General features: G+C 40.9%; 2 protein-coding genes across 5 annotated transcripts; both read right to left on the reverse strand.

Annotated features, from left to right (window-relative positions):
* Window positions 1-1178: 1178 nt before the first annotated feature.
* On the reverse strand, window positions 1179-2325 carry ier2a (immediate early response 2a). Its single transcript, XM_041061867.1, has one exon. The coding sequence runs from the start codon at window positions 2218-2220 to the stop codon at window positions 1657-1659; it is 564 nt and encodes a 187-aa protein (XP_040917801.1). The 5' UTR covers window positions 2221-2325; the 3' UTR covers window positions 1179-1656.
* Window positions 2326-7438: 5113 nt separating this feature from the next.
* Window positions 7439-21332, reverse strand: LOC121198524 (nucleus accumbens-associated protein 1). Of its 4 annotated transcripts, XM_041062743.1 has the most exons (9): window positions 20421-20593; window positions 19402-19430; window positions 16954-17107; window positions 15759-16025; window positions 14762-15392; window positions 14474-14644; window positions 13650-13755; window positions 13356-13453; window positions 7439-11905 (listed from the first exon to the last, which is right to left on the reverse strand). In XM_041062743.1, exons 3-9 carry the CDS (start codon window positions 17077-17079, stop codon window positions 11595-11597), a joined length of 1710 nt encoding a protein of 569 aa, XP_040918677.1. In that variant the 5' UTR covers window positions 17080-17107; window positions 19402-19430; window positions 20421-20593; the 3' UTR covers window positions 7439-11594. The 4 variants fall into 4 exon arrangements, with proteins under 4 accessions (XP_040918677.1, XP_040918675.1, XP_040918674.1 ...); XM_041062741.1 differs by lacking the exons at window positions 19402-19430; window positions 20421-20593 and adding an exon at window positions 21049-21332 and having other exon boundaries at window positions 14474-14641; XM_041062740.1 differs by lacking the exons at window positions 19402-19430; window positions 20421-20593 and adding an exon at window positions 21049-21332.
* Between the last annotated feature and the right edge of the window lie 5304 nt (window positions 21333-26636).

Genomic DNA, 26636 nt, shown 5'->3' on the forward strand with positions numbered 1-26636 from the left:
GTTTGGGTGATAATTCTCCATTCGTTGGTCACTATTCATGTTACACAATCATTTGATCTATTTTTTAGTATAAAAATATTCATTAGTGCAGGTTTAAGTAAAGGAGTGAGAGAAAAGGAAGGAAGAAGTTGAGATGAAGGTGAATAAGTATGTGTATGTAATGTGTATTTAGTGTGTTGTGACGTGTGTATTTTCTCTTGCATGTCCAGACGGTTCCGGCCACCCCCTCCTCCCAGCCCTGTGTTCACAGACAGGGTGCTCTGGTTTCAGCCGGAAGAATGAGCAGCTCAGTTGGGGCCTCATGGGGATTCACACGGGCACTTCCCCCCACATTCCTTCTTCTGTTTTCCTGGGTTAACCCCCTTCCCCCAACACAAACACAGAGCCACTGGTGAATCCCTGTTGCACCCCCACCCTGCAGCTTGTCTGTGGGAGAGAGGGGGGGGCATTGCATTCCAAAACTTACAGCCTACTTTAATGTAGAATTAATAAAAGCCAAATTTAATATTTTAAATGCACATGTTTCCAAATATTGGATAGTTTTTAATTAATTTAAATAGAGTGAATTTTCCTCTATAGGAACTTGTGGTACAGTGCAGAAGGACACTGGAGATTATGTTACTGTTTAAAACTTAACTCAAACTGAAAAGAGTAATCCAGTTCTGTTAACCCTTTATCTCCTCTGTCTTCCAAATTTGTGTTGTAAAAAATAACTGACAGGTACCTGTACTTTGTCAATTTATTTATTTCTTTTTTTAACCTAAACGTATGCACCATGACTGCTGGGTCTGAACCAGTGACTGTCACCATCACAGAATCCAGGCCATAGTTCATTGTGTTTGGCCAGCCGGTGGCTTTATGGCCTCCCCCTCATTCTTTGCACTGCAATCCTCCTGGATTGTCCCTGCTTTTGTTCTGCAAATCAGTGTGGGGGATGTGAAGTTGTTGGGCTGAAGGAAGCAAACTTCTTCACACCCAAACCAGTTTCCTGTCACACTCTAAACAAACCCACATTCCACTTTCACACTGATTTACTTGCACCCAAAGCAAATCCCTGCTAACATAAATACCAGTATTTTTTAGGTATCAGTACACGTTCAGCTCTCAGTACTATCATGCACTTCTGTATGACTTAAGATATAATTCAGCCTCTGTTGTAAACAACACATCACTCCAGATTCAGTTTGTGTACAAAATGTTTAATAATAAATACTGAGGTAGTTGTAGTCATTGAATGTTTTACACTTGAATTCATCAGCACATCTCCCATCTTCAGTCAGCATGTAGGCCTCAACGCACACACACATAACATGTTACATCTGCTGAGCAGAGTTCAGGGTGCCTAAACAGACTTGTGAAGGTGTTCACAAAGGCAGTTAAAGGGCCGATCCAGCTGAACCAATTCCTGTGGGTCTGCTGAACTCGGCCCCTCTTCTGAGCTGTGGCCCATATTTAGGCCAAAAGTCAGTGGGACGACTTCGCACCAACAGGGCTGCTTCCGTGATTCCTGTAACATGCCCCGGCTTGTTCAGGATCACGCCTGGACACACTATCCCGAGTACTTATCCAAATGATCCTGGGACAGACGCACTGCTGGTGCGTTCAGGCTCCTAGGCCGTGTGTTTATTTCCTTTTCATCTGAGACTGTGCAGGGTTTCAACACACTGCAATGGCCCTCTGCAGAGGCATGGGGGTTGGGTGTCCTACCAGTTCGCTACTGCAGTTCACGTAGTCCATCAAAACGGAATTCACAATAAGCTGTTGAGGGCAGTTTCCTTGCTCAAGTTTTGCTTTCTTGCAAGGCAGGAAGTCCGGCTCAGCTGCCGCTTTGCCCCGTCTTTTCCTCGAGTGTTGTGCGGGGCCAGTCGGGCACTGATTCTCCTTGTTCTCTGCGCCGGTTCGCTCGGTGTGGGAACTCACGACCTCCTCACGGGGTAAAGTCCGAGGGTGTCCGGTGGCAAGCGAAGCGGGGCCCCGGAGCTCCACATGAGCGCCAGTGGGCTCTGTGTTGATCTGAGCCGTCGGTTGTTGTAGTTCACATCCAGATTCAACGATTTCTGCCGTCTCCTGGGCCGTGTGGTAGATGTCCCGGGCGGACTTCATGACCAGAGTCAGCAGGAGACTCCGGTGGAGACGGAGACCCCCTCGCTGACTGCGGGAGCTGTACAGTTTCCCCAAAGCCACGACCATGATCCTCTTGGCCTCGGCGCTGACCTCCATGTCACAGCTTGTTTTGAAACTAGTCCAGGACAAACAGTCAGAGGCCAGCTTGTGAATTCAATCGCTCCCCTCTGATTTCAAACGCAGACACAATACAGACCGGCTGCAGGACACGTACTTATCACCTCTCTGACGTCTCTCCCCCAGCGTCATCGGACATAGCCCCGCCCGCCGGCCTCATACCCGATGTGCTATGTCAAACAACCCTGAAACAACTGGTTAGGCAACTGTGGCTATTTAAATCCACCGGTGTCCTCTATCAAGATATGACTACTGAACTGTCTGAATACAAGCTAAAGTCACAAGGAGGATTATATCTGCCACAAGAAACATTCCATTATATATTATACATTCATTACAGCATTAGACCTGTGATGAAGGCGTTTGCCACCAAATCTTATCCCCCCACCTTTTATCTTCATCTGCTGCAGGCTGTGCTACATTGTTGGACAGAAACTTGACATGCCATGCTACACACGCTCTGAAGCACGTTATTATGCTACTTGAGCATACCTTAGAGCCATGCATGATGGGAATTCAACGTTTATCTCTCTATAAACTATTTTCCAATATTTTATCTGATATTTTTTTCTATTTAAAAAAGTCACATCGCCTCCCCCTTAAAGCTACTCTTTGACATTTTATTTAACACAAGCTTTATGATCAGGTTACCACACGCTGACAGCTTTGGAGTTTGGACTTTGGACTGGCAGTTTCCCTGACCTCACAGTAGTTTTCCAAAGCTAGATCAAACACACACCTGTCTTTGCATTGGATATATGCTACAGAGTTGATCCCACAGACTGGCTTTAACAAGGCTGGTCCAGAGCCTGGTTTAGGCCTAAATGGGATAACAGAAATAGTGAAACTGCACATTACATGGGCCAAAAGAAAGTACTAATGAATTTGACTTTTCAGTAAAGCCACTATTCAAAGCCTTCACAGGAGAAATTTTGCACTTTGCCATTTAGTTTTGATGTATTACATATGGCCTACACAGTTGGTGTCAGTCTGCTGTGTACACTTTTACAGTGAAGCTCTCCATGCAGCCTTCAAGAGAGTCAGGTTAAATCAGTTGTGCCACATTCAAGTAATTTGCTTTACTAATGTGAAAACTTGTTAACAGTTAACTTCATTTAAATAGCACTGACTCGAGGTCATGTATCAGGCAAGTGACTTTAAATTGATCCAAGTAGTAGAAATACATGTCAGATCATTTGGAATGTGTTTACAAATTATTTACAAATGTACAAATTGACCGTGGCACTTGTTTGATAAGTGAAAGTTGAAGTGGGAAGATTGTAATCTGTAAAAGATATTTCTGTCCATATTTTGTCTTTCCCACACTAACATTGAATATCAGTCCACTGCCCTTGCTATCTGGAACAGTCAACGAAAGCTGCCTGTAATAGTCTCTTCGCTTTCTTCCAGTCTCACCCATCCCCCACCGTGTTGCTTCCTTTTGGAGGAAAAAAGAAAGGAGGGGAGGGAGGGGGGTTAACAGACAGATGCCCATATTAAGCACATCCTGCTCCTGTGGTTCATGCAGAGGAAAACCCATGACGTGAGTGGGAGCCCTTGTTTCCTGAAGCCATTTAAAGTAACAGCACTGAAGATTGCGTCAGGGCTTTCCACTTCCCTGAGCCCATATTTGGGCAATGGTATCCATTCCTCCAGGTGGCGAGGTGATCAGAAACTGCATTAGTAATTTTATTATTCTTTAGCTGCAGCAGCCGGATACGTAAATATGACATAACATAAAACTGCATGTTCTGCTCTCTAGCATCAGAGTGAAGGTGTGTTATCCGAACAGATTTTAGTTCTTGGAGAGAGAAAGAGAGAGACTTTTTTTCTCCAAGCTGCACCATACTTTCAGAGGAATTTGTGGAATGCAGATGATTGTTTCTGGCGTGGCTGCATTTCAACAAAACACCAGCTGACCTTTGTATTTTTAAAATCTGATACAAATGTAAAAGTATACTTGTCTTTGTGGTAGGAATGCATCCAAAACAATAGGCACGGGACTTTTTGGCTTCTTCCTTTCACGAGTCATGTGAAAAGAAGAAAAAAACAGAAAAGAAATTTCTCTGTTGGGCACTGACAAGTACTTCATATCCAATTTATCCCCCTATTTCTAGTACAGATACACCCTCTGGTTGTCATATTGCCCAATAGCATTGCAAAAGGCCAACATTTCCTTCTAACTTCCTACTGATGTTCAGAAACTTAAGGTTAGACAGCTCATGCTTTATGTGCAAACCATCCCCTTGTTTGGAGTTTACAGTGCTGTTACAAAATCTTAGTATATCACTGTAAAATATTGCCCCCGTGTGGTCATTTTATGGAACTGAAGCAAAAAAGTGTAGAGCCTGCAGCACATTCAAGGGCTATAATATGTGAGCTTTGGAGAGGAGAGAACTCACCTGGTGCACAGTCGCCTGTACACCTGACTGAAGAATTAAACAATCTTTCTGTCTCTATTCAAAACCCATTTTCAGTAGAGTATACTGATACATCACCACATTGTATTCTGTTCTAGCATTAGTCAGTAATTTTATTAGTCCAGTCTGAATCCAGTATCTAGTGCTTGTCCTACATTTTACATGTGATTTGAGTTTTCCCATACCCAAGCAAAATCTTACTCTGAAATGTTGTTTTCACATTTTTGAATTGCTGAGATGCCTGTGGTCCATATCTGGAGAATTATATAACCACCACACTGGCCCATAGTGCATTCCTTTCTAATATATTATGTCTTAAGCATATATTAGTCAATGTTCTTCCACTAGGGAGCAGTAAAACATCAAAACAAGCAGACAAGTACACAGCCACCACATCTCATTGGAGCTGCTGTCATTGCCCCACATTTGCTAATTTGTCTGTCTGGCGTTTGGTACTGGATATACTGCACATTAGGCACATGAAATGCTTCCCGATGCAGCTTTGTTGCTGAGAGCAGTCTAGACTCAACCATACATTAAAGGTGCAAGGAGTAAAAATAATACACTATGCTAAAAGAGGCTAAAAAGCTCTTCAGGTCAAATTATGGGATAATTACAGTACTTTAACCCTTTAACTGTCCCACCAAGAAAAAAACAAAACGTTTTTTATTTGCATTTCTTATTCCCTGAGGTCCTAAGCCTCAGGGAACCAACCAAGTGGCAGAGATGGCTCAATCAGGTTGAGTTAAGTTTAACACTCCTCTCAATAAGATATAGAGACTAAAAATGCGCTATACCATATGGTTGAGCAGACAGTTAAAGGGATAAGCAGCAAGTTTGACGTTACATAGAGTCAACTGATTCAGTGTTAATATAAAAATATATGTGCTTTCAGGTTTAAAACACGTTCTCAGTCATTCTCAGTGGTGAACATGTCACTGAGTTGTAAAGTATAGCCGAAGTGTTTTGCAGGCCCTTCTTTTCCTCTCTTCAGGTGGAGAAATTCTGCATTGCCTTCAGTACAGTGGATTGATGTGTTTTTCAGTTTTAGTGCTTCTTCTTCAATTAAGCATCACCAACAGGTTTAAGTTTGATCTGTCAAGCTGGAAAATCTAAAGTTGATTGTGCAGTTTCAGAAAGATTGTGCAGCCTCAGCCGCTTTGTTTCCTACAGTCAGTTGTGTTGACAGCCTTTCAGCACTGGGTGGTGCAATAACAAAGGAAATGAGAATGATTACTTGATTCTGCTCTGGGCTATGCACTGTTTGGCATTTGCTTTTGAGACAAAGCAAGGGGTTAAAGGGGGTCATACATGCAAAGAAAAGGATGAGAGTGCCAATGGCTTGTCTCATACATGGCCCATATTCAAAAGATTACAGTGCATCACTGAAATTGTTGATTTAGTCACATTTACAGTAGAAACAACATTGTAATTTATAATCTTATAGACTGAATTTTACCGATTGATGGTTTTGTTCAGCTGTACCACCATGAATAAAATGGACCAAGCTTATTCTTGATAATAACTACTACTACTAAAAATCCTTAAAGTGGAGGCAAATTTAATTCTGAAAATTAATTAGGGATTCGATACTGAATTATTTAATAACAAGTCCTCATTTTGAGGGAAGGTGAAATTGCAGTTTAATATAGATTGTATAAATGCATAATGTAATGTATTTTTAGGTATTTTTAGGTTAAAAATAATGTAATATATTTTTAGGTTAATACAAATATATATATTTGTATTTTTAAAATCTGATACAAATGTAAAAGTTTACTTGTCTTTGTGGTAGGAATGCATCCAAAACAATAGGCACGGGACTTTTTGACTTCTTCTTTTCACGAGTCATGTGAAAAGAAGAAAAAACAGAAAAGAAATTTCTCTGTTGGGCACTGGCAAGTACTTCATATCCAATTTTATATATATATATATATATATATATATATATATATATATATATATATATATATATATATATATATATATATATATATATATATATATATATATATATATATATATATACACACACACACACACACACACTTTGCTATCTTTTTATGATGTTGAGTTAATCTCTAACATCTCTATTATAGAGAACAAGAGACATGCCAGTGAATGGTGGCCTCATGGGACAGCTTTTCTTTCAAGTATGTAAAGTACTGTACACTATATCTGTACTATACACTCTCATATAGATAAGAATGAAAGCAAAACCATAGCCAAATGAAGGCTGAAACAGCAGTGTGGGATACTATGTTTGTAAAGCATGAAGATTGGTCATACATTGCACCCTCCAGGTGTGAGTACTGAAGTGTGCATTAAGAGGAACATTCAAGAATAAGCATGCATGTTTATACTTTTTATCTGTGGGTTTATGAAAATTGCTTAGTTACAGTAAACTACATTCAACCATATCACATTTCAAAGTGCATTTCTCCAAATAAATATATCTGAAAAATGTACTTAATTTATATATTGCTGTAAATTAACTCAGTGTGTATATGAATCTAAATAAACACTGTCATTTTAGTTTACTAAGTTTTAAGTTAAGTGTTAAGTAAAAAAGGAATGCTCAGGTTTTTTTCTAAACAAGTCAATTTTCTATTTTTTAAATCAAATTCTGTTTTATTTATTCAGTTAATGAATTAAAAGTCCCTAGTAAATATTGTTGGTATGACATATTGTCAGTATACTTCTCAGTCAAAAAAACAGCAACACACCCAACACACAGCTGAACAGAAACATTCCAGTAAAAAGAGGAGTCTAAGAGAAATTGTTACAAATCTTTTATTAAGATATTCATTATTTAATCCATTTTTGACATTTTCTCTATGATTTGTATTTATTTATTTTACAGTCGTTAATGTGCAATTACTTTTGATAATGTCGGGTCACAGTTACAGGGCTTTCACAAAGTTATTGGCACTTGGAACACAGAAAGAATAGGATGAGCAGTACAGGAGGTCAACTGGCGCTACAGGGTTACAGAGGGCAAGGCGCAGGGGCAAAGACATGGGCAGACCAATTACTGCACAGGTTGTGAAGAAGCGCTGTTTCTAGGTAAATATATACCTCATGCTGCGAGTGCACAACAAACAATCTGACCTATATGTGTGTGTCTATATATAATATACATTATTTATCTATACATGTATATAATCATATTTATATATGTACTGTTTAGTGACAAAAGGTTCCCCATGCCGTGCCACACCTTATCCATTCAAGTGTGTAGGTCTACATGTTTTATGGAGTGTAAACACATATGCTGAAAGGTAGAGAAATTCATTTTTGCTTAGAAAGTACTGCAAAAAAAGCCTTCTGTTTTTAAATGCACGCAAAGTAAGACACAACCACACATGCATGCTTATTGCAGATGAAGCAGTCTGCAAGTGGGTTGCGACTGAGAGACCTTTTTCGAGTCATAAGAAGTAGAGTTGGCCCTGAAAGCTGACTTAAGGTAAAACCCCTGACATGTACTGTAACCGTAACTGATTCAACTGATCACAACATAGGCCTTAAACCAGTGTTATACAGCTATTCTCATGAGGTGTGACGGCAGGATATTCTGACTTTGTCTATGGTGCAGTGTGGACATTTCTCTATTTGGACTGGGCTGCTGTTTTGTGAGAGAAGACTAATATGGCTTCCTTGCAATAAATGCTGGTTCACTGGTGATAGTTCAGTTCTAGTCAGCAACTCAGAACAGAGTACAAGTGAATCAGTTGGTAACTGTGTAACATGGTTACGTCAGAAGCTTATTTAAGCCCTTTTTACTTCTTGCTCTCCATCACTTTAAAAGCTTCACGTTTTTATTTTCACTGTACATTACTTTTCTAGTTTCATGGTTACCCTTCTGAGGGACACAATCAGTAACAATCTTATAATTATGAAAATAAAGTCAGACATTTGAATAATAATTTGGCTATTTTCATACCTGATCTCATTTCTTAAAGTAGGAACAGGGAAGATGTAATAGACAACATGCTAAATGAGGTTTTAAAAAGTAACATTTCTTATAGAACTCCATTTTATTGCTAGATTGGATATCTCAAAACTTGCTACACTAAATTCAGAGACCTTTGTGAAAGAACTTGAACAGGTCTCTTGGTCCTTTAACTCTGTATTCGGAATCTGCTTTTACAGTGGATTTATTTTGAAAACCTTGAGCAAAGTGTTTTGGGGCTTTCATTTCATTTTTATGAAAATCTTCATCTCTGAATGATAGCGTTTCAGTAAAACATTGTGTAAGTAATATCACAGCAAACTTTGTAATGGATGAGGGGAACTTTAACACAACTGAAAAGTACTGTCATAATTACAAAATGTGTTGAAATGTAGACTTTGGGCCCTGACACAAAAAAACACAGGAAAGCCACAAAGCAAATTAAACATAGATATTATAATTCTGATTTAACTACCTAAAAAAAAAACACTGATTTGCCTTTCTCTCTGAAACAGATGAATAAACTTGTGGAAGTGAAACATGACACCAGCTGCATGAAGGACAGGAAGCACAACAGTCTTCAAAGACATTGAGGAGGTAAGTGGGGGAGGGGGTGCTCATGTGGCATTTACAGTCAAATGCAAAATTGAGGTTTTGTTGTCATTACCCTTAGTGAATACTTACAAGGTACTGCATTTTTGTTCTTTCCACATATCTCCCGGTCAAAGCACCTATGTAAACTCTAAACTAATGAAAATAGGTTGAGCTATATCTGCCATGCTTATAGTTGATTTTTCAATAAGATTGAGTCAACTGTCTTGAATAAGAAGCATATAGTCCTTCCCGGTTTTTACACTGTACTGGTCTTCAGAAAAATAGAACCTTTTTAAAAATGCCTTTCCAGAAGGAGAAAGTAATCAGTCGTCTGTGAGAGCATTTCAGGTCGTGAACACATTCCTAAGTCAGACCCTGACCACTTTCACGTATATATATCCACCTGCAACAGGAATAATGAATCCCCTCTACTGACCTCTGTTCTACAAGTCAACATGCATTCAAAAAGTTTCTAGCAAACACTAACTTTCACATAAAAAAAAGGTCAGGATTTTTTTGACATGTCTTAATCAGACACATCTAGCAACAGAAAGGAGGAACACTTGGGCTTGAACTCAACAGTCTTCTTGATTATTTACAGTAGGAGTTTGTGCCACGTTCAAAACACGAAACACAAGTTGACATGGAAAAAAATTACAAATTCCACCAAAAGGGGTTCGATTGCTACACAACATTTCTCAAAAGGTGCATGAACCACTGGTTCTTCTCATTAAGGTGCAGAAACCTCCACTCTACCTCTCATAGAAGGTGCAAAATCATTTCAAACTCCAAAATAAAACGGTCAGCCATTTTGAATTTCTATATTAAAGAGGTGGTGCATTAGATACATGAATAAACTACATACCAAAAGTCACAGCGCAGTACAAACTCTCCTTCTTAATCAAAGAACTATGTCTCACACACACATGGATAGTACCATAAAACCTATTTTCTTCAAGCAATATTGCCTCCTCTTTGACACCACTGTACCCACCAGCACTTCTGCTTATTGATTTCAATTAAAAGGCACATTCCAATATTCCATAATCAGTTCCTGTGACTTTTGCGTTTTTACAAAACGTCAACAGTTATCTTTTCTTTTCAATAATTTTGGTAACAAAGAAGAAGCTAGCTGAGTTGTCAGTTCAATATAACCTTTATATTTTATTTCTACAATACACGTATTGGCTTTCTACAGTAATCGTCAAAATTGTGGGCAAATAGTTTTATCGAAGGAGGCAAAGGCTGCAGGTTCGTAACCTAACACGAAATGGTTATCATAGACAACAGTCAAGTCAGCTGAATCAGTCTTATTATTCCTTTTAAGCTAGTGAACAGAAGATGAAATGCTTCAAATATAGCAGTTCAACTGCTCATTCCATCACTCTGCACTGTAAAATAAAGATAAAAATAAATGACTATGGGTCCTATGATAAGACTGCTTTATTATACTCCTTTTTTTCTGCAAAAATAGCACTTCTCCTTGTTTGACAAGACCTCTTTCAATAAAACATGAAGATCGAGATTTTAAAACAATCCCTCTCACTCTCTTCGCTCACGCCATTCCAGGCATGGGCACTTGTATAAATATAGTTTGTCTTCTAAAAATATGACCATCTTTGATTTCCTGTTGCCCTTCAGTTTTCTTTACAATCATCTCAGTAAAAAGCTTTTCCCCTTCTCTGCGGAGCAATTTTCAGTTTATAGACAAACATGCTAAAAATTTAGAAAACAGAAAGATGAGATATATTTCTATAAGACACCGCACAGTGAAACACTCATGTGAGATTCTCTGGTCTTAAGGAAGGAGAGGTGGGGTAAAGAATACTTGCAGGGTGATGAGTGGAAGATGCAAGGGGAGGAAGAGCAGGTAGTGTTACTTTTCTTAAATAATGTATCTATGTTAAATCTAATACCTTTCCCGAGGCTGGAATACAAGTTGTCAGGCTTGCATAGAGAAAAATGCCACTGACACATTCAAAATACTCGCCACCTCTACTTCTAGCCTGTCTCCATCAATCGCCTCCTTCCTCGTCCTCCTCCTGGCTGCACCGGTAACTCCCCCCACCACCCGCACGTCAGGGAATGTATTTAATATGCAACAGTGGATGCGCTTACACACCTTAAAAAGACAAGGGGAGGCAGAGGGCAGTTAGGAGAAAACTAACTCTCTCCCTTTCCTCGACTAACTCCATTGTACAGTCATAAAACAAAAATTTAAGTTTTCACGTCCTGGTTACATCAGGGTAACAATCGTTGACCCCAGCAGTGTAGTATAGACAGTCAAATGTGAGAGATCAGCGTGGGCCAAAGAGTAAGGAGGCAAGCAGAACTGGGGAATACTGGTATGTGTCTCACCAAATTTCAACCTTCCCCAGGCACAGTGTTCAAAATAAGGATCCTCCGTCCCCGCCCACACCTGGTAGTGATTCACCTGAAGAGCCACCTGACTCCATGCCGGCACCACCAGTGGCCTCCAGGGAGGCGGGGTCGAAGGCTTGATCCGCTCCCAGAGTGTCATCCTCGGTCTTGACACCGTCAGGAAGGAAAGTGGAGTAGGCGTCGCTCTCGGCCATCAGCAGCTTCAGCTTGGGGATCCAGCTCTTACGGACCACACGCCGGGCGTTGGTGCACATGTCTGCTGCGATGGCATTCATCTCGCTCTCTTTGAAGCTGGTGGCAAAGTTCTGGCAATAAACTGGCATGAGGAAGAAAAACACACAGCTCGGTCTGATTGCACCTTATGTTGTGAGCAACAGGTAAGACAAGAACTACTGTCATGAAACAGGGTGGAACCTAAGCATCAAAAACAGGGCTCAGAGTTACCACAGTGAAAACCAAGAGAAGCTGTATGTGCCCCATACCATTTTCTTATCACCTACTAGTAGGTGACAAAATGATCATTATCATTATGAATTATATTATGATAATATATTATCAAGCTCTGTCTCTTGAGTCAGTTTTTGATGCTTATTAACCTGATAAAAACTCTGCTACACAAAGTTTACTTTTTTAGTCCCGACCTAGGGACTAAAAAAAACAAAGCAGTGACTGTTTTGTTGATTCTTTTCTGATGAAAGCCTCCACAAGAAAGAGTTTCACTTTTATTGTTCACTAGTGGAAAACGCATTTCTTAAGAAGTAATGTGTGGGACAGTGCCCACTCATTCTGCACTTTTTTACATGTTGTTTTTTTCCACTGGGGTTCTGGTACAACTTTGCCTGCTTGTGAGGTGCATGCTGAACTAAAGCAGGCTCAAGTATGAAAGCTCCTCTTCCTCGCATTCCAACACTTGAAGTATTGATACTGCAATTGTTGGTGGAGTTTACCTTTACAGGGAAAACAGCTAGCCTGGCTCTGTCCAACAGCAAGATAATATGGATGTTGGTTGCAGCATCATATTTAATGGACAATCTGCCAGAAAGCCAATTAGTGTATTTCGCAAAGTGCCCAACTTCTGCTTCTAGTTTTAAGAAGACAAATTTAAAAGAATATGCAGTATTTGCAGGATTCCTGTAGGTCCTACAGGCCCTTGTACTGAAATATAATTGTAAATGTAAATGAAGCGGCTCGGAGACAGATCTCCAGCTGCCTTACTCATTTCACTAATGAGACATTGGGAAGTTTGTTCATCTTCACAAATCAAGCCCAAACTTTTCCAAGTTATTAGGGAGTTACACATAATTTAAAGCTTTCCCTTTTTTTTTTTGTAAATATCTGAATACAAATGCACCATCTTATAGAGTATACACACCCAAATAACACAGTATTTTCTTTAGGGTCTGTCTGCTGTTAACATTCAGTTTAAAGGTGAATGTTGCTATCTAGTGGTCACTGTGAGTTACTACCTTTACAACAACACCTAATTCACCTAAAGAGAAAAGTGCAGTAGGTAGTGAATAACCGACTAACTGCATCTTGATCCAAAACTACCCCAAACTGGCACATTTAACTGTTAAATAATAATTTAGAGCCGTTCATTACATTTAGCATCAATGTGCTTTACAGTTTGTATGCACAACATATTTATGTACCAGAGGAATGCATGTATATTCCCCTCTATCTGTACCCAACATCACAAGCCAATGTTAAAATTGTTTGCATGCTTGTGGGCAAACACCCACAGACAGAAAAACATGTACGCTCACATTTGACCGCGTGCAGCACTCTGTTGTCCAGGGGCTTGCGGCTCGGGTCGTTGGTGGACGAGCGGATGCCTGTTCCACAGCTGTTGGCCAGAGTATTCCTGATACATCAAAATAAGAATGAATTACACAGAGAACAGAACAGAGGAAAACAAAAATAGGTGTTTTATCCCTCCTATGCCAGCAGATTAAAAAAAAAAAAACAACTTTAATTTCTATATTAAAACTAAGCTTTTGCTAACTTTACATGAAACACTTGCAGAAATAGACCCAGACACACAGAGAGAAGGAACAAACCTGTCAAAGAAGGCAGCCAGCAGCCTCCTCAGCAGCACCTTGTGTCTGGTCCCTGCGCTCACATGACAGTTCATTAGCTGGGCTCGCGATATATACACAGAAGTACCTGCAAAGAATGTACATGAAGAGAAGAAACACAAATGAAACACCAAACCTAACCAAAACGTATTACCACTTATGACTCATTTATTGTCTCACTTTATGTTTTTGACCTGTCCATGTTTCTGAGGCATACCATACCAAGCTTTGAGATTTGATTTTGCTTCTTTGCCATCTTAAATTTCTTTTTCTGTTTGTGTTTTTCATGTTTTGTTTTTTTTTTTTTGTTTTTTTTTTATTGTTCTATCTGGAATTTACATCTGTTACACAGGTAAGAAACTTTGTCTTTCTTTGCCTGAACTTTTGCCCTTTTTATGACTCTCTGTCACATGTACACAGTTTATTGAAAGGTATGTAAGGTAACACAGACATAGTCACAGGATGTCCTTGACATAAACACACTGAGTCACATGTGCAATGCTGCCACGTAATCTGCATGCCAATGCCAAGCCCAGTCATTTGAGGACAGCTTCCTCTAAATATCTATATACGAATCATTGCCATTGGCCTTGTCATTTTTAGATCCCTTGAATCAAGTAACATTGGTATATTTCTGCATGCTTATGTCATTGCTCAGTGATACTGTTCTGTAATATAGATTATGCATGTCTTACAAAATGTTAAAAAGCCTAGTCCAAAACAATTCTGTGTATTTTACAACCTCATCTAAAACTTTTTTGTGCCATTTGTAAAGGCACAAAAGAGACACACACATACAAACGTACCTGAGACTAACTCTAGTTTCTCAGCAGGGTCTCCTTCCTCGTACAGTTTGGGATGACAGCGGTTGCCTATCTGAGCGATGAGTTCTGCGGGGAGACAGGTAAGATCTCGGCCTCGCATCCGACCTCGTGTCTCTGTGTGGTCTGGTAGAGCCTCAACCCGCTCGCCAGCTGCTGGAGAGACACAATACTGCAACATTAACAGTCAGGCAAGTAAGGCTGGGTGTAAACATAACACATTTTTCATTCTTGTAGCTGCATTTACGTGTATTATTATCTCATGTACATTACCTGCAGCTCCCATGTTGAGCATGCTGTACATGGTATACATGTTGCAGATTTGCCTGTATTGCTCCTCAGCACATTCATCCGTCCCCTCTTCCTCCTCCTCATCGTCATGGTAACTGATGGGTGAGTCACTAGCATAGGTACTCAGGGTGCCGGGGCTGGCGCCCTCTGACACGCCGAGTCCTGCTGCAGAGCTTCCGTTGGTGCTGGCACCGCCACTAAGCCCGCCACTGACCACCATGCCTGCCATGCTGGTTGCGGTAGCACCCATACCCATGGCCAGTCCGAGGGCTCCGGGGCTCTGGATGGCACTGCCCCGCACCGCCTCCTGGGAATAACGGGCTGCCTTCCTGGCGCCCCCACCTCCCCCCGAGCCTACCCCACCTCCATCTCGGCTACTGCCGCCCTCCCACAGCCGCTTGGCTACAGGAGTGCAAACCACCGAATAAGGTGTGGCAGCTTCCGGCTGGCTAGCTGGCTGCTCTGTTTTCACTCGTGACACCAGAGGGAGCGGCGTCAGGCAGGAGGCAGGCCGGGGTGCGCTGTTACTGGTCTGTGTTACAGGGCTCTGGGGCTCAGACGGTGGGGCCTCTTCTGCATGAAGGCCCTGGGAGTCACAGCTGGGGGACGAGACCTAGAAATGACAGCATACACGTATGTCAGCATCCATAACCGCATTGATGAATGTGGTCATCAATGTGCTGGCACACAATGCCGTGGATATGTGCTGGTTCTTACGGTTTTGCCTCACAAGTTGCTGGCCTGTCACAACAAACAAATCCCAACTGATCGCAGCGGTAATTGTGGTAAAACTGTTTGGTTTGGCATCTCTGCCACTGAGACGTCTGCATTTTGCTACCTCAATACAGCTGATATCAGTGGTATTTGGTATGTGTATTCATTGCACCAAAAACTGAAAATGTGGAAAATTTAAAAGCCCTTTTTTCCTCTTTCTCAGACAATATGTCCTAGTTTCTACTGAAAACCAGTTTAGCTTCACCTTGAGGAAGAATTCAGTGCCTTTTTCCATGATCTGTTGGATCTGCAGGAATCCGGCAGTGTACATGAGGAGAAACTGGTCCCCCACTGTCATGCTGAGACGGCCTGTGTAACAGAAAGCCAAAATCTGCTGGAAGCTCTGGGGCTGCACTGCCGGTGGGAGCTCCACTATGGTTGGACTGCTCTCATTGCTGCTACCACCTCCGCCGTTGCTGCTGAAAAGGTCCCGGAAATAGGAACTGCTAGCAGCCAGAACAGCTCGATGAGCCTAAGGCAAAAAAAGATAAGTGACATGTCCTATTAGTATTTTTGAGATTAGGGGTGGTTTACAACATTGCATGTAAGATTTTACAATTTAGGAAAAGTTCATTTCTGAATTCAATGTTTTGCTCATGGTGATCCAACCCAAGGTGTTCAAGCAATGAGACACCTTACGTGAAAGCCTTTAAGCAATAGGCTTGTGATGAACGCAGAGTTTCTGAGACATGATCTCAGGAAGTTCTTATACACAAACATACTGATTTGTTAAGGGCAGTATTTCATTCAAATTTGCCAATACCCTAACTGAGTTTTGGTACCAAAACTATAACTACACTTTCTGATAACTTAATTTACTTAGTGTAAGCACTTAGCTCACAAAATGAAACAAAAACAAACAAAAGGTTCTTATTTAACAGAACAAGCAACACCTTTCAAATAAATCAGTGTTTAATGTCATCTTCATGTAAAACAGCTGCACAATAATGTTGCCAAAATAAAAAGATAGTTTAAACTTGACAAAAGTATAAATTAAATGTTCTTGTTAGATAAAATGATCCCTACAATACTGATTAAAAGTTTTCTACGGTTTCGTGGAAAGAAAGCCAAACTAAAAGTTGACTTTGTCATAAATATTTTGGGACTGAAAAATGAGATCACAGTGCAGAGAAGGTTAAGAAAAACTGTGTTAGGTGAACCTTTTCAATAGCTTTTAACACCATCATAACAGAGGACAGAAGAGGAAAACAGTTACAAAGTTAGAGACTGTGCAAACAGCACTTGTTTTCAGGTTGGCCTTCAATGCCCCATGCATCATAACAGCCATGGAGCCTCAAGACTGTTTAAATCCAAGCCTTAACTTCTCCCAATTCAACCCTGACTTTCAGTAGAGGTGTAACTGCCATTGTGAAAACAATAACTTGATTTTGCATCAGTACCTTGAAGGCATGGCCCTTGACCACCACGGAGACATCGCAGTAGAGGCCCTGCAGCCGCTGCTCATTCAGACACTCTAAAACATTGTTGCCAAAGTTTGGGATCGCCATCTGGAGGGTCTGGGCCATGGTGCGCCTACGCACACCACCAAAGGGTCTTGTTGTGAAACAAAGAAAGAAAGAAATGGAAAGCATGGGAGAAGAAAGAGGGAAGAAAGAAATTACACTGTTACAACAGGTGAATAAGTTATACCACACACACGTTGATCCATGCACTGGTTATTAAATATGGGTTCAGCTCCACTTGGAAGTACCAGGATGTTGCAGTTTGTTCAATATATGATTGGGTCAGCAAAAGCAGCGTTATACGTATTACTATTACACATGGTTCAACTGTAATAATAAAACTATATTGTTACATTAAAACACTGAATAGTTGTTTTATATGGGCAACTATGTAACAATAGAGGATTGACTACATATGATTATGCATATAACAACTGCAGAGTACAATTCTTCATCTGTTTACCTCTATTAATCCTTTAATACAAATGTTATACTGCCTTATCACTGGTCATAAGCAGGGTCATGTTCCCAGTTGGGATAAACCTGGCGAGACCCATTCTCAACAAATCCCAAAAAACTTTTTCATCCTGTGCTGTTTCTTTGGTGTGAGCGGGGCATCAGCAGGAAATGTGAGGAGGAGGTGTAACGTAACAAGTCTATGTTAAAAGACAGAAACCACAAAGAGAACAGACCTAAAACAAAACAGGTGAGGAATGTCAGACTCTTACATTAATGGGCACAATAAAATGGCTGTCAGTCTTTCACTGGCACAAAGTAATTCTAAACATACACTGAACCTAATGCAAGTCTATTTGTTATTAACGCGAGGCCAAATTATTCAGCGTGAAATGCCTTTTTTTCTAGAGAAAAGTAGTCCTGAATAAGAATTATCTCCCTTGGCATATCCAGTTGACATAACCCACAAATATTTCATCACATAGTCCTACTGGGAGCTTTTGGCAGGCTCACAGGACGTAGATATTTGAAACAAAGTTTTGTTGAAGCTTCCATGGATAATCTACATTGCCTTAATCCTATACGCCACTTCAGCCTTGCAGTAGTTGTTATTGCCAGGAGCAGGCTCAGTAAAAGCCTTTTTATTTTCTGTCTTGTATGAGCTATAACGTCCTGTGTGCTTAGATAACTGGGTCATGTTCTGTTATCCTACGTGCAAAAGTGTGTGTGGCCTAAACAAATACCACATAGCATGTTTCCATTCACTTCTCTAAACAGTCAAATGCAAACATACCCCCTTGCCCTGCACCCTCTCAAAGATTCCTATATTATGTCTGTCAATATTAAATTAAACTGAACCAATGTTCCCTCTGCTGTGGATACGAACACTGTATGCAGGCTATGTTTCTGTTGTAAGATAGCTTCATATTCTGTGACAGGACATTTAAGGACACAATGCAGGTATTATACCAGATATTTTTCTTTTATTAATTAGGATTTATATGTATATACTACCTCATTCAACGGAGTAGCATGGACAGGAATCCACTTCTCAGTGCTAGGATTCACATGCTAAGCACTATATGCCCTCTGTACCCTCAACTGCTATATTACCCCCAGAATATCAGCTAACAAAAGATCCATTGATTAGCCCATATGGCTATTCACTGACCATAACCCTTTACTTTAAGCAGAAGACAAATCATAAGTGTTTCCATGCATATACACAGATGAGGATACAGGGTTGCACTGCACAAAAAGTGTGCATGCATAGCCAAGCCAAAGCGACTTTTCACACGGGATGCTTTACCACTTAAAAGTGTTGCATGAGTGCAGGCTGCACAAACACACAGAGATATATATCAAACAAAGACAATCTCTGCTACTTTGAGAACAAACTGACTGAAGCCCACCCTGTGAGAGGCACACAACCAACTTTGGTGTGACTGACTGATGAGGGCTGGAGTGAGCCGCCCCATCATATCCAAGGCCTTTCATTTGGGACCTAGCCAAGCTCCAGGGTAAAGAGAAATGCTCTCTTTGTCTCTGTCTCACTCAAGCTCCCTCTCCCTCATACTAAAACACAGATGCACACACACAAACTCAAACAAACCCACAAAAGGCACACTGAGTCACACACAGACATTAGACAATACTGCTTGTTTACAGTTTGGCGAGCCGCAGTAAGCACACATGCGTGCACATAAAGACACACAAACACAGGGTTGAGAGCAGGGTGTGTTTGCACAGTTTGCCCTGACAGTGAGAGAGAATGTGACTGTGTGTGTATGTGTGTGTGTGCATGTGTGTCTTTAAGCAACAAGGAGGGGCAGTGGGGCCTGCAGAGATGAGCGGGACCATCTCAGGTCCTTATTCCATTAAATATATAGAGTTCAGCAATGTGAGAGAATGAAATTAACCCAAACTCACCCTGTGGCTTAGATCACATACCAACCAGCCTGCAGAGGAAAGTAGGTCAAACATACTTAGGGCCTTAAACTTTTGATAGTAAGCCTTAAGAATGTTATGCCTGCATTCAAAAAGCTTATGTTATGTTATGATAGGATATTTCTGAACTTATTCCAAAACTTACACTTTGTAACTACCAGTTTACCCAGTTTTTCTACTGTAAACAGCATAGGCTTTTCTATTGCTATGTGGATGGTAACTGTGGAGTCATTGGTGCAGCTGGCACACAATGCATTCCCTCTATAGGCATTTCCTGGTTCTCATGTGCCCTTGCCTGCATGGCCCTGCTACTCCTGTCAAGTCAAGACATATATACAGGCCTGATTCGTGATTATTTTTATATAACAGGGAGACCCTGAATGTCAAAGCAGCACAGACATCAAGCTTCCAAACTTCTTAACTCCGCATTACTGAAGCTTTACCCACACGCACATAATGAGTGTTCCCGACTATAGCCTGCCTCTGTACAGAAATGTTCGAATGGGATAGCATGCGGGAACAGATAAGAGGCTCTTTAACACACCGGGGTGACCGCGCCGTGTGCCAGTCTACCCGCTGGGAGTACTCCCCTGTCTGCTGGCACCGAAGCCGGGAGGCGACGGGAAGGGGGGGCGACACAGGATGGCAGCAAACCCCGGTGATACCCGGGGTGAGGGCAACGGTGTGTTACAGTTTACGTGCCGTCAGATGGTATTCAAGTATATTAATATAAACCAGCTTCAACGGACTAGCCGGTCGTAATTTGCCTACCCACCCCTCCTTCTCCTCCTCCTCCCTTGTGGCTGACAGCGCTGAAATGTTTAATGCCCTCACCCATCCGCAGCAGGCCTATAGAGGTGGCTAATGGCTAAGCTAACACTACTGTTAAATATTTTGGGTTCGCCCCGGCGCACCATCCACCTCATGCACACTCAGCCCAGCTGCACAATGTCAAGCATTTCCGCGACAGTCCACACTCAAAAGATAAACAAGACACTTACTGCCTAAGCAGACGAGGTAGCTGTGCCGCGACGCCGGTTGTCAAGCCCAAATGTTGCTTATTTAAATATTTTGGTGATGGGGGAAATCGCTTCCCCTACCATTCTCCATTCTACCGACATCAACAGGTCATCCCAGGACACGCAGCAGCTGAGGGCGAGCCAGACGGAACCAGTGCGGCACGGAGCGGGGGGTGGGAGCACAACAAGGCACAATTCTTTACAACCGGCGCTCGCAAGGGCTGCCGTGCCAAAAAAAAAAAAAAAAAAAAAAAAAGATTGTCATTGCTTTTTCACATATTTGGGAGAAGAGCCACGTGAAGTTAACCATTTAACTACAAACACCACACTCCACGCTGGTAATAGGGCAGATTTCACTATTTTGAATTGATTGGTATCGGCTAAAGTGTAGGACTGTGCCAACGGGACCCATCTCCTAAGTCGCATACTTATCCCAAACTTTTATTGTCCCGTATCTGCTGGACCGTTCATCATCAACCTAAATCCAGGGCGCTAACTAAGGACACCCCCCCTCCTCCACCTACACTGCTGCTGCCGCCGCCGCCACCACCGGTGGATCCTCAAACGACCCCGGCAGGACGCCTCACGCAGCGGCAGACAAGACACTCACCCCCTCGCTGGGAAGTTGATGCAGAGCGTTGGTTCAAAGGAGGAGACGCAGCGCTCTCTCTCCCCGCTTTTCCTTGCTCCAGGCAGCCATTCAGTGTGAACGAAACGCCGATAGCAGAGCCATCGAGGGCGGTACAGTATCCCAGGGGATTGCGGAACACAGAGCCACTGATCGCACAGAACAGAAGAGGAGGAAGACAAGCATGACGCGCTCGTCATTCAATCGCATGATCGTTCCGAGCGCAGCCTCAATTTGGGGAGACCTATCCCACAGCGGAGACTGTTTGCGCATTGGCACAGCAACAGCAGCAGCATGCAAGGAGAAACTGTCTCTCACTCCCCCCTTCTCTCTCTCTCTCTCTCTCTCTCTCTCTCTCTCTCTCTCTCTCTCTCTCTCTCTCTCTCTCTCTCACTGGGTCTCTGTCTGTGTCTGCCTCTCTGATAGAATTGGGGAAAGTAGGCCGCGTGTGTGTACTTATTTAACTTGTGTGTACTCAGTGTGCGCATATAAAGCAGGGATAAAGCTGGTTGTAAACACGCCAAATCTTATGTGTAAAATGCAATATCTCTATCTGTAACGCCTTACAAAACACGCCAAGGCCTAACTACATAAAACTCACATGGACATGCAGGCTATACAGCAATATGTAGCATTTATGCACATTAATATCCACTGTGTGCATCTGCTTGCATGCATTTATTCACGTGAGGGTGCAGGCACAGAAGATATCCCACCACCATACATATTTCTTCTTCTAGTGGTACACACACAGAGACATACATTTCACCTCTGGAGTTATGAATTTGTGAATAAATGTCTTTGAATTCGCATGACAGCATGCATGGTAGCAATAAAAGTGAAAATATAAGATGGGAAGCGAAAACCACAGTAGCCTGCAACTTTCGTGGAACAAGAAGAAACAGAAACCAAACCTTGGTTATACTGGATAATGTCATGGGGGAAAAAAATCACTGCCACTGGAAACTACTACTTTTGTGTTCATGTACATTTTTCTCATACACATCACTGGTAGTTTTCTCTGCTCATGCTATAGAGACCAACATCTCAGCCTGCAGCCTCACAGAGGCCCCGTCTGTGATACTGTATATCCATATGAGCAAAGACAGACAGGAAGTCAGTAATACTGGTGATACAACTGTGATCAATAAATTCTTAATTGGGATTATAAAGAGAAAAATAATATACCTTAAAATATGAATTACATATTATCTTGTGTACAGGTCAGTACTGAATATGTCAACAGCAAATAGCACAAGAAGAAGAACAAGTACAATTAAAAGAATCCTTGGTGATTTTATTGTAGATATGGGACTTGCACTAAACTTATTTAACTTAATCTTATTTTATTTTATTCTATTCTATGTTGTATATTCATACATGTTGCACTGGAGAAGGAGATGCTTTCCATCTCGTTGTACATGTAAAAGATGTCCAATGACAATAAAAGGCATTCTATTCTATTCTATTCTATTCTAAACACCCACATTCATTTTTTGCAGATATTCACTACATCTCGTCTGTGTTTGGTACATATTCAATAATAAAACAATGTGATTTGTGCATTTTATTTCCATTTATTGTAACTGTGTAATTTATAAAATCAGCGAGTGATCCTACAACTTTTAGGCTTGGGTGCTATTAAATGTGGCTTTTAGAATCTCAGGTGTTACCTGCATATGGAATTAAATGTTATTCAGATTCCCAGTAAGCAAGTAAAATTTCCCAGTCAGCTTGTAGAGTTCAATTACACTGATAAAAGCACAATAAGAGCTAAAACAAAGAAGAAATATGAACCGGCACTCTCTACTGTTCAACATTAGGTAACTTAAGTATTTGCCTCTGCCTGGACTTTTTCAGGTTTTCTTTTTTTCAACATTAATTCACAGTGGATGTGAGCAGAATGTTTACAGGCTGATCAGTGGAAAAGTACTTGGATGGCAAAGTGACATCAAATCTCAGCGTGAATAGTTCCAAGTATTCATCCCCTTTACAGAGAAAAGCGGAAATTTAAAAATAAAAAAATACAATTTATTTATTTATTTATTTTTACTTTTTGGGAGATATAGATGAAAAGCAAGATGTGTCTTTCAATAAATGAACCAGTGGAAGCAGAGGTCAGTCAGAGTATTTGTTCATGGCACAAGTCCGAATTTAGTCCTTTATTTTGTTTTTATTCCTCCATTTGTTCTACCGTAGACCCCCCTCCCCCACTCGTTGCACACAGGTGCGTGATGTCCAATAGGACAGAACACCTGTGGCTTCCCAAAGGTCTGGATGTTTAATTCGGAAAAGAAACATTTTCACCAGGGTCCAACGTGTAGGGTTCCAGAGGATTCTGCTCTTTGGGGATTTAGCAGTTTGGCAAACATTTGGAGTACCTGTCCGCTTTTTCTTCGCACACCAGAGGAAAGTGGTGAGTCAGTTTTAATTTTGAACTCTGCGCTTGTATATCGCTGTGGTTTGTTTTGTGGTTTGTTTTGTTTGTGGCGCTGAAATGTAAAGGTCTGTTTAGTGTCTACAGAAGCCTACCTCAGGTGAAAGACAGGAGAGGGAAAAAAAATACTGCTGGCCCGAAATGAACGACCGAGTATTTTCTATTTTTAGATATGAATCGAGTTTACATTGCGTACTGCGTTCAGGAAATAGCCATATCCTTGCACTCTAAGTCACCAACGACAGCCCGTGCCTTTTCCCAATCACTGGTTAATGTGTTCTGCACATTTGTGACTGGAAAGGTGCGCAACACGTGGCACTGGAAAGCTCAAAATGCTCGATTAATTTAGGGGTTCCCATCCGGTATATACCGAACATCTCGGACTACCGAAATAACCAATAGTGGCTTCAGGTTTTGGGTTAGGCTTGTCTGAAAGTCAGTGTTTGCCATTGAACCATAGACTGCATGAAACTTCTCAATTCATGGGCCTTTTCTACTGCAGACCTTTTGAGTGGACAGAGGTAGCAGGTGCAGCAAGGTAGTGCTTGGCGGACTTGGAAATATGAGGATATGTGGACTCATTGGTCCTCCTCCATACAAGTGGGTTGAATCCAGTGAAATGCAGTCCACTGGCTTGTATCAGGTAACCTCTTTCTTCAGTCACTCCCATTTGAGTCTCCCATTCAGTCTGTTCATTTGAGATGAACAGACTGCTGTTGTTGCTGTGGCCTTCTCATTCTGCAAAATAAAATGACAGAACTTTAATATATCATAGTATTTTATAGTATCACCATCACCATCATTGAACTAGAGGTTTTGAGGGGGTGGTGGTTTGAGGGACGCAGTTATCTCCTCTGCCATTCTCACATCCTGGTCAAAAAAAAGTGGTGATGTCTTTATTCTTCTTGAGGGTCTTTGCTGCCAGTGTTGAGTACACAGCTGCGTACTGTTGAAGGTACTTCTCAAGCAGATCCTAACTGGAGTTTCAGCAGGTGGTGACATCATGAATAAAGGTGTGTTTAGTATATTGAGCATCTTCTGTTTGCTCTCTGAGATGTGTACAGCTGTTGGTCTGTGATGGGAAAAAAAAAGACACAACCCTTGTGACTATACCAAGCACTGTGGACTGGTTGAGTCCTGTCGCTTTCTGTGATGCTAAATCATTTGTGTGTACAAAATGTCCAATCTGGGAGCCCAGTCCAGCTTTGTAGTTCCTGACTTTTGCAACTTTAGCCCCAGTGCTGCCTCCTTAAGTCCCTGTGCCAGATTTGTGCTTGTGAGCTGTTCATAAATAATGAGCATGTATTGTTAAGTAGCTCTCTGAAGCTCTGGTTGTCCATCCATCAGTTGTGAGATGCCTTGGACAAATTGTGGGCAACAGCAGCTGTTACTTTCTCATAAAGGGCTGGTATGACTTTCTGACTCAAATGCAGATGTGAAGATATTTCATACTGTGGCTCAATCACCTTCAACATGTGTTTAAAACCTGTGATTTCAACAACTGAGTATGGTCATAAATCTGCTGCTATAAAAACACCAATGGCATTGGTTAGTGCTGTGGCCAGATCAGAATTACCAACAAAAGGCGGTTTGAATGAGGATGGCAACAGCATTTGCACTATGCTTATATTTTATTTATGTTTTTTTTTCCTTGCCGCAGTGATACTCACATTCACATTGTGCAGTTTCAAATGAGTTGTAAAGTTTGATATTTTGCCAGAAAACATACCTGATCACTAGTGAAAATGTGTCTGGCTGGGCTAAGCATGTTGTGTGTGTGTGGTGCGCGACAGAGACTAAATAAACTTAAGGTCTGCTACTTAATTATGTTTATGATGATGATGATGATGATGAATTTGTGATTAATAGAAAGCAGCCACAGGCTGGAAGAGTTTATAACTAAAATGCACATGGGTTGTTCTGTTTCAAACTAGACAGAATCCAGGAAAGTGGCTGCAGCACCATCCCATATTTTGTTTGAAGTTTGTGTAAATAATGTTTGGGTCCCAAAATGAAGATCTGTAGCATATTTTTATTCAATTCCAGTGCTTTTTAAATATTTTTTGGCCCTTGATAATCTTTACACTCTCAAAAATATCTTATCATGGAAGCCATATTTGGGCATTATATCTTAATATAAGTATTATTCGTAGCCTCACCAAACTTTGTAGGATGGAAGATAAACATGTTTTCAGTATAACTGAACCAAAAAGTTTGTATTACATGCTGACTGATATTTTTTTTTTATAAGGCTGTAGATATGTTAAAAAAAAGTGCAAAATTCCTAAACATGAGTGATATTGCATGTGTTAGAAACCATTTTTTGTACCGTTATGATATCAATCATTATTTTCTTCAATCTTTTATTACTTTTCTGCCACTATCACTAAAGGACATGAAGATATTAAGACTAAAACAAGGTGGTAGTGTTTTTTGGAATTTGCTTAATGTATGGTCATTCAGTGTATACCAGTGTCCTTCCATGTTGCCTTCATAGATAAATACACATAGTAAAAGGCATTGTTGTACCTCTAGGGAAAAAAAAACATCCAGGCTCTTCCCTTATTACCTTTACTTATGTGGATCCTAGCCTTTGAAATATTGCTTGGAGTAAAGAAATACATGTTTAATGCAGGCTCATTTTACTATGGGTCATTAATGAAAGCTATATTTTAATCTATCTCGTAATCATTGCATGAAAAGGCATTGAATCTTATAGATGCCATATGCAATGAAGTGGTTACATTTTATATTCCACACTTAAAAAAAGAATAAGATACTCAAAAATGTTGAAAATTATGTGCAATGTAGAGAAGTATGTACTCAAAATCGCAAGTGATGAAAACCATGATCCTTTAACCATATGATGATCAACAGGACTGAACTGGGTTCATGTTTGGTGTTCTTGATGTCATTTAAAGGCATATATTCCCTTTTGTATGTTTGCATGTGGCAGAATAGCGCAAAAATCATTTGTATGTTTTTACTCATGATTTGAATTATAATTTATACTTTTAATTATATTCTATTGGCCTATGCACAGAGTAAATTAACTAAAACAATGTTTGAGATGAATCACTTTAGTTCTCTTTTAGAGACAGGCCATGATGACAGCTACATCACAAACAGAGCA

This window comes from Toxotes jaculatrix, chromosome 18 (genome assembly GCF_017976425.1).
Source record: "Toxotes jaculatrix isolate fToxJac2 chromosome 18, fToxJac2.pri, whole genome shotgun sequence".
In the NCBI taxonomy this organism is placed as follows: Eukaryota; Metazoa; Chordata; class Actinopteri; family Toxotidae; genus Toxotes; species Toxotes jaculatrix.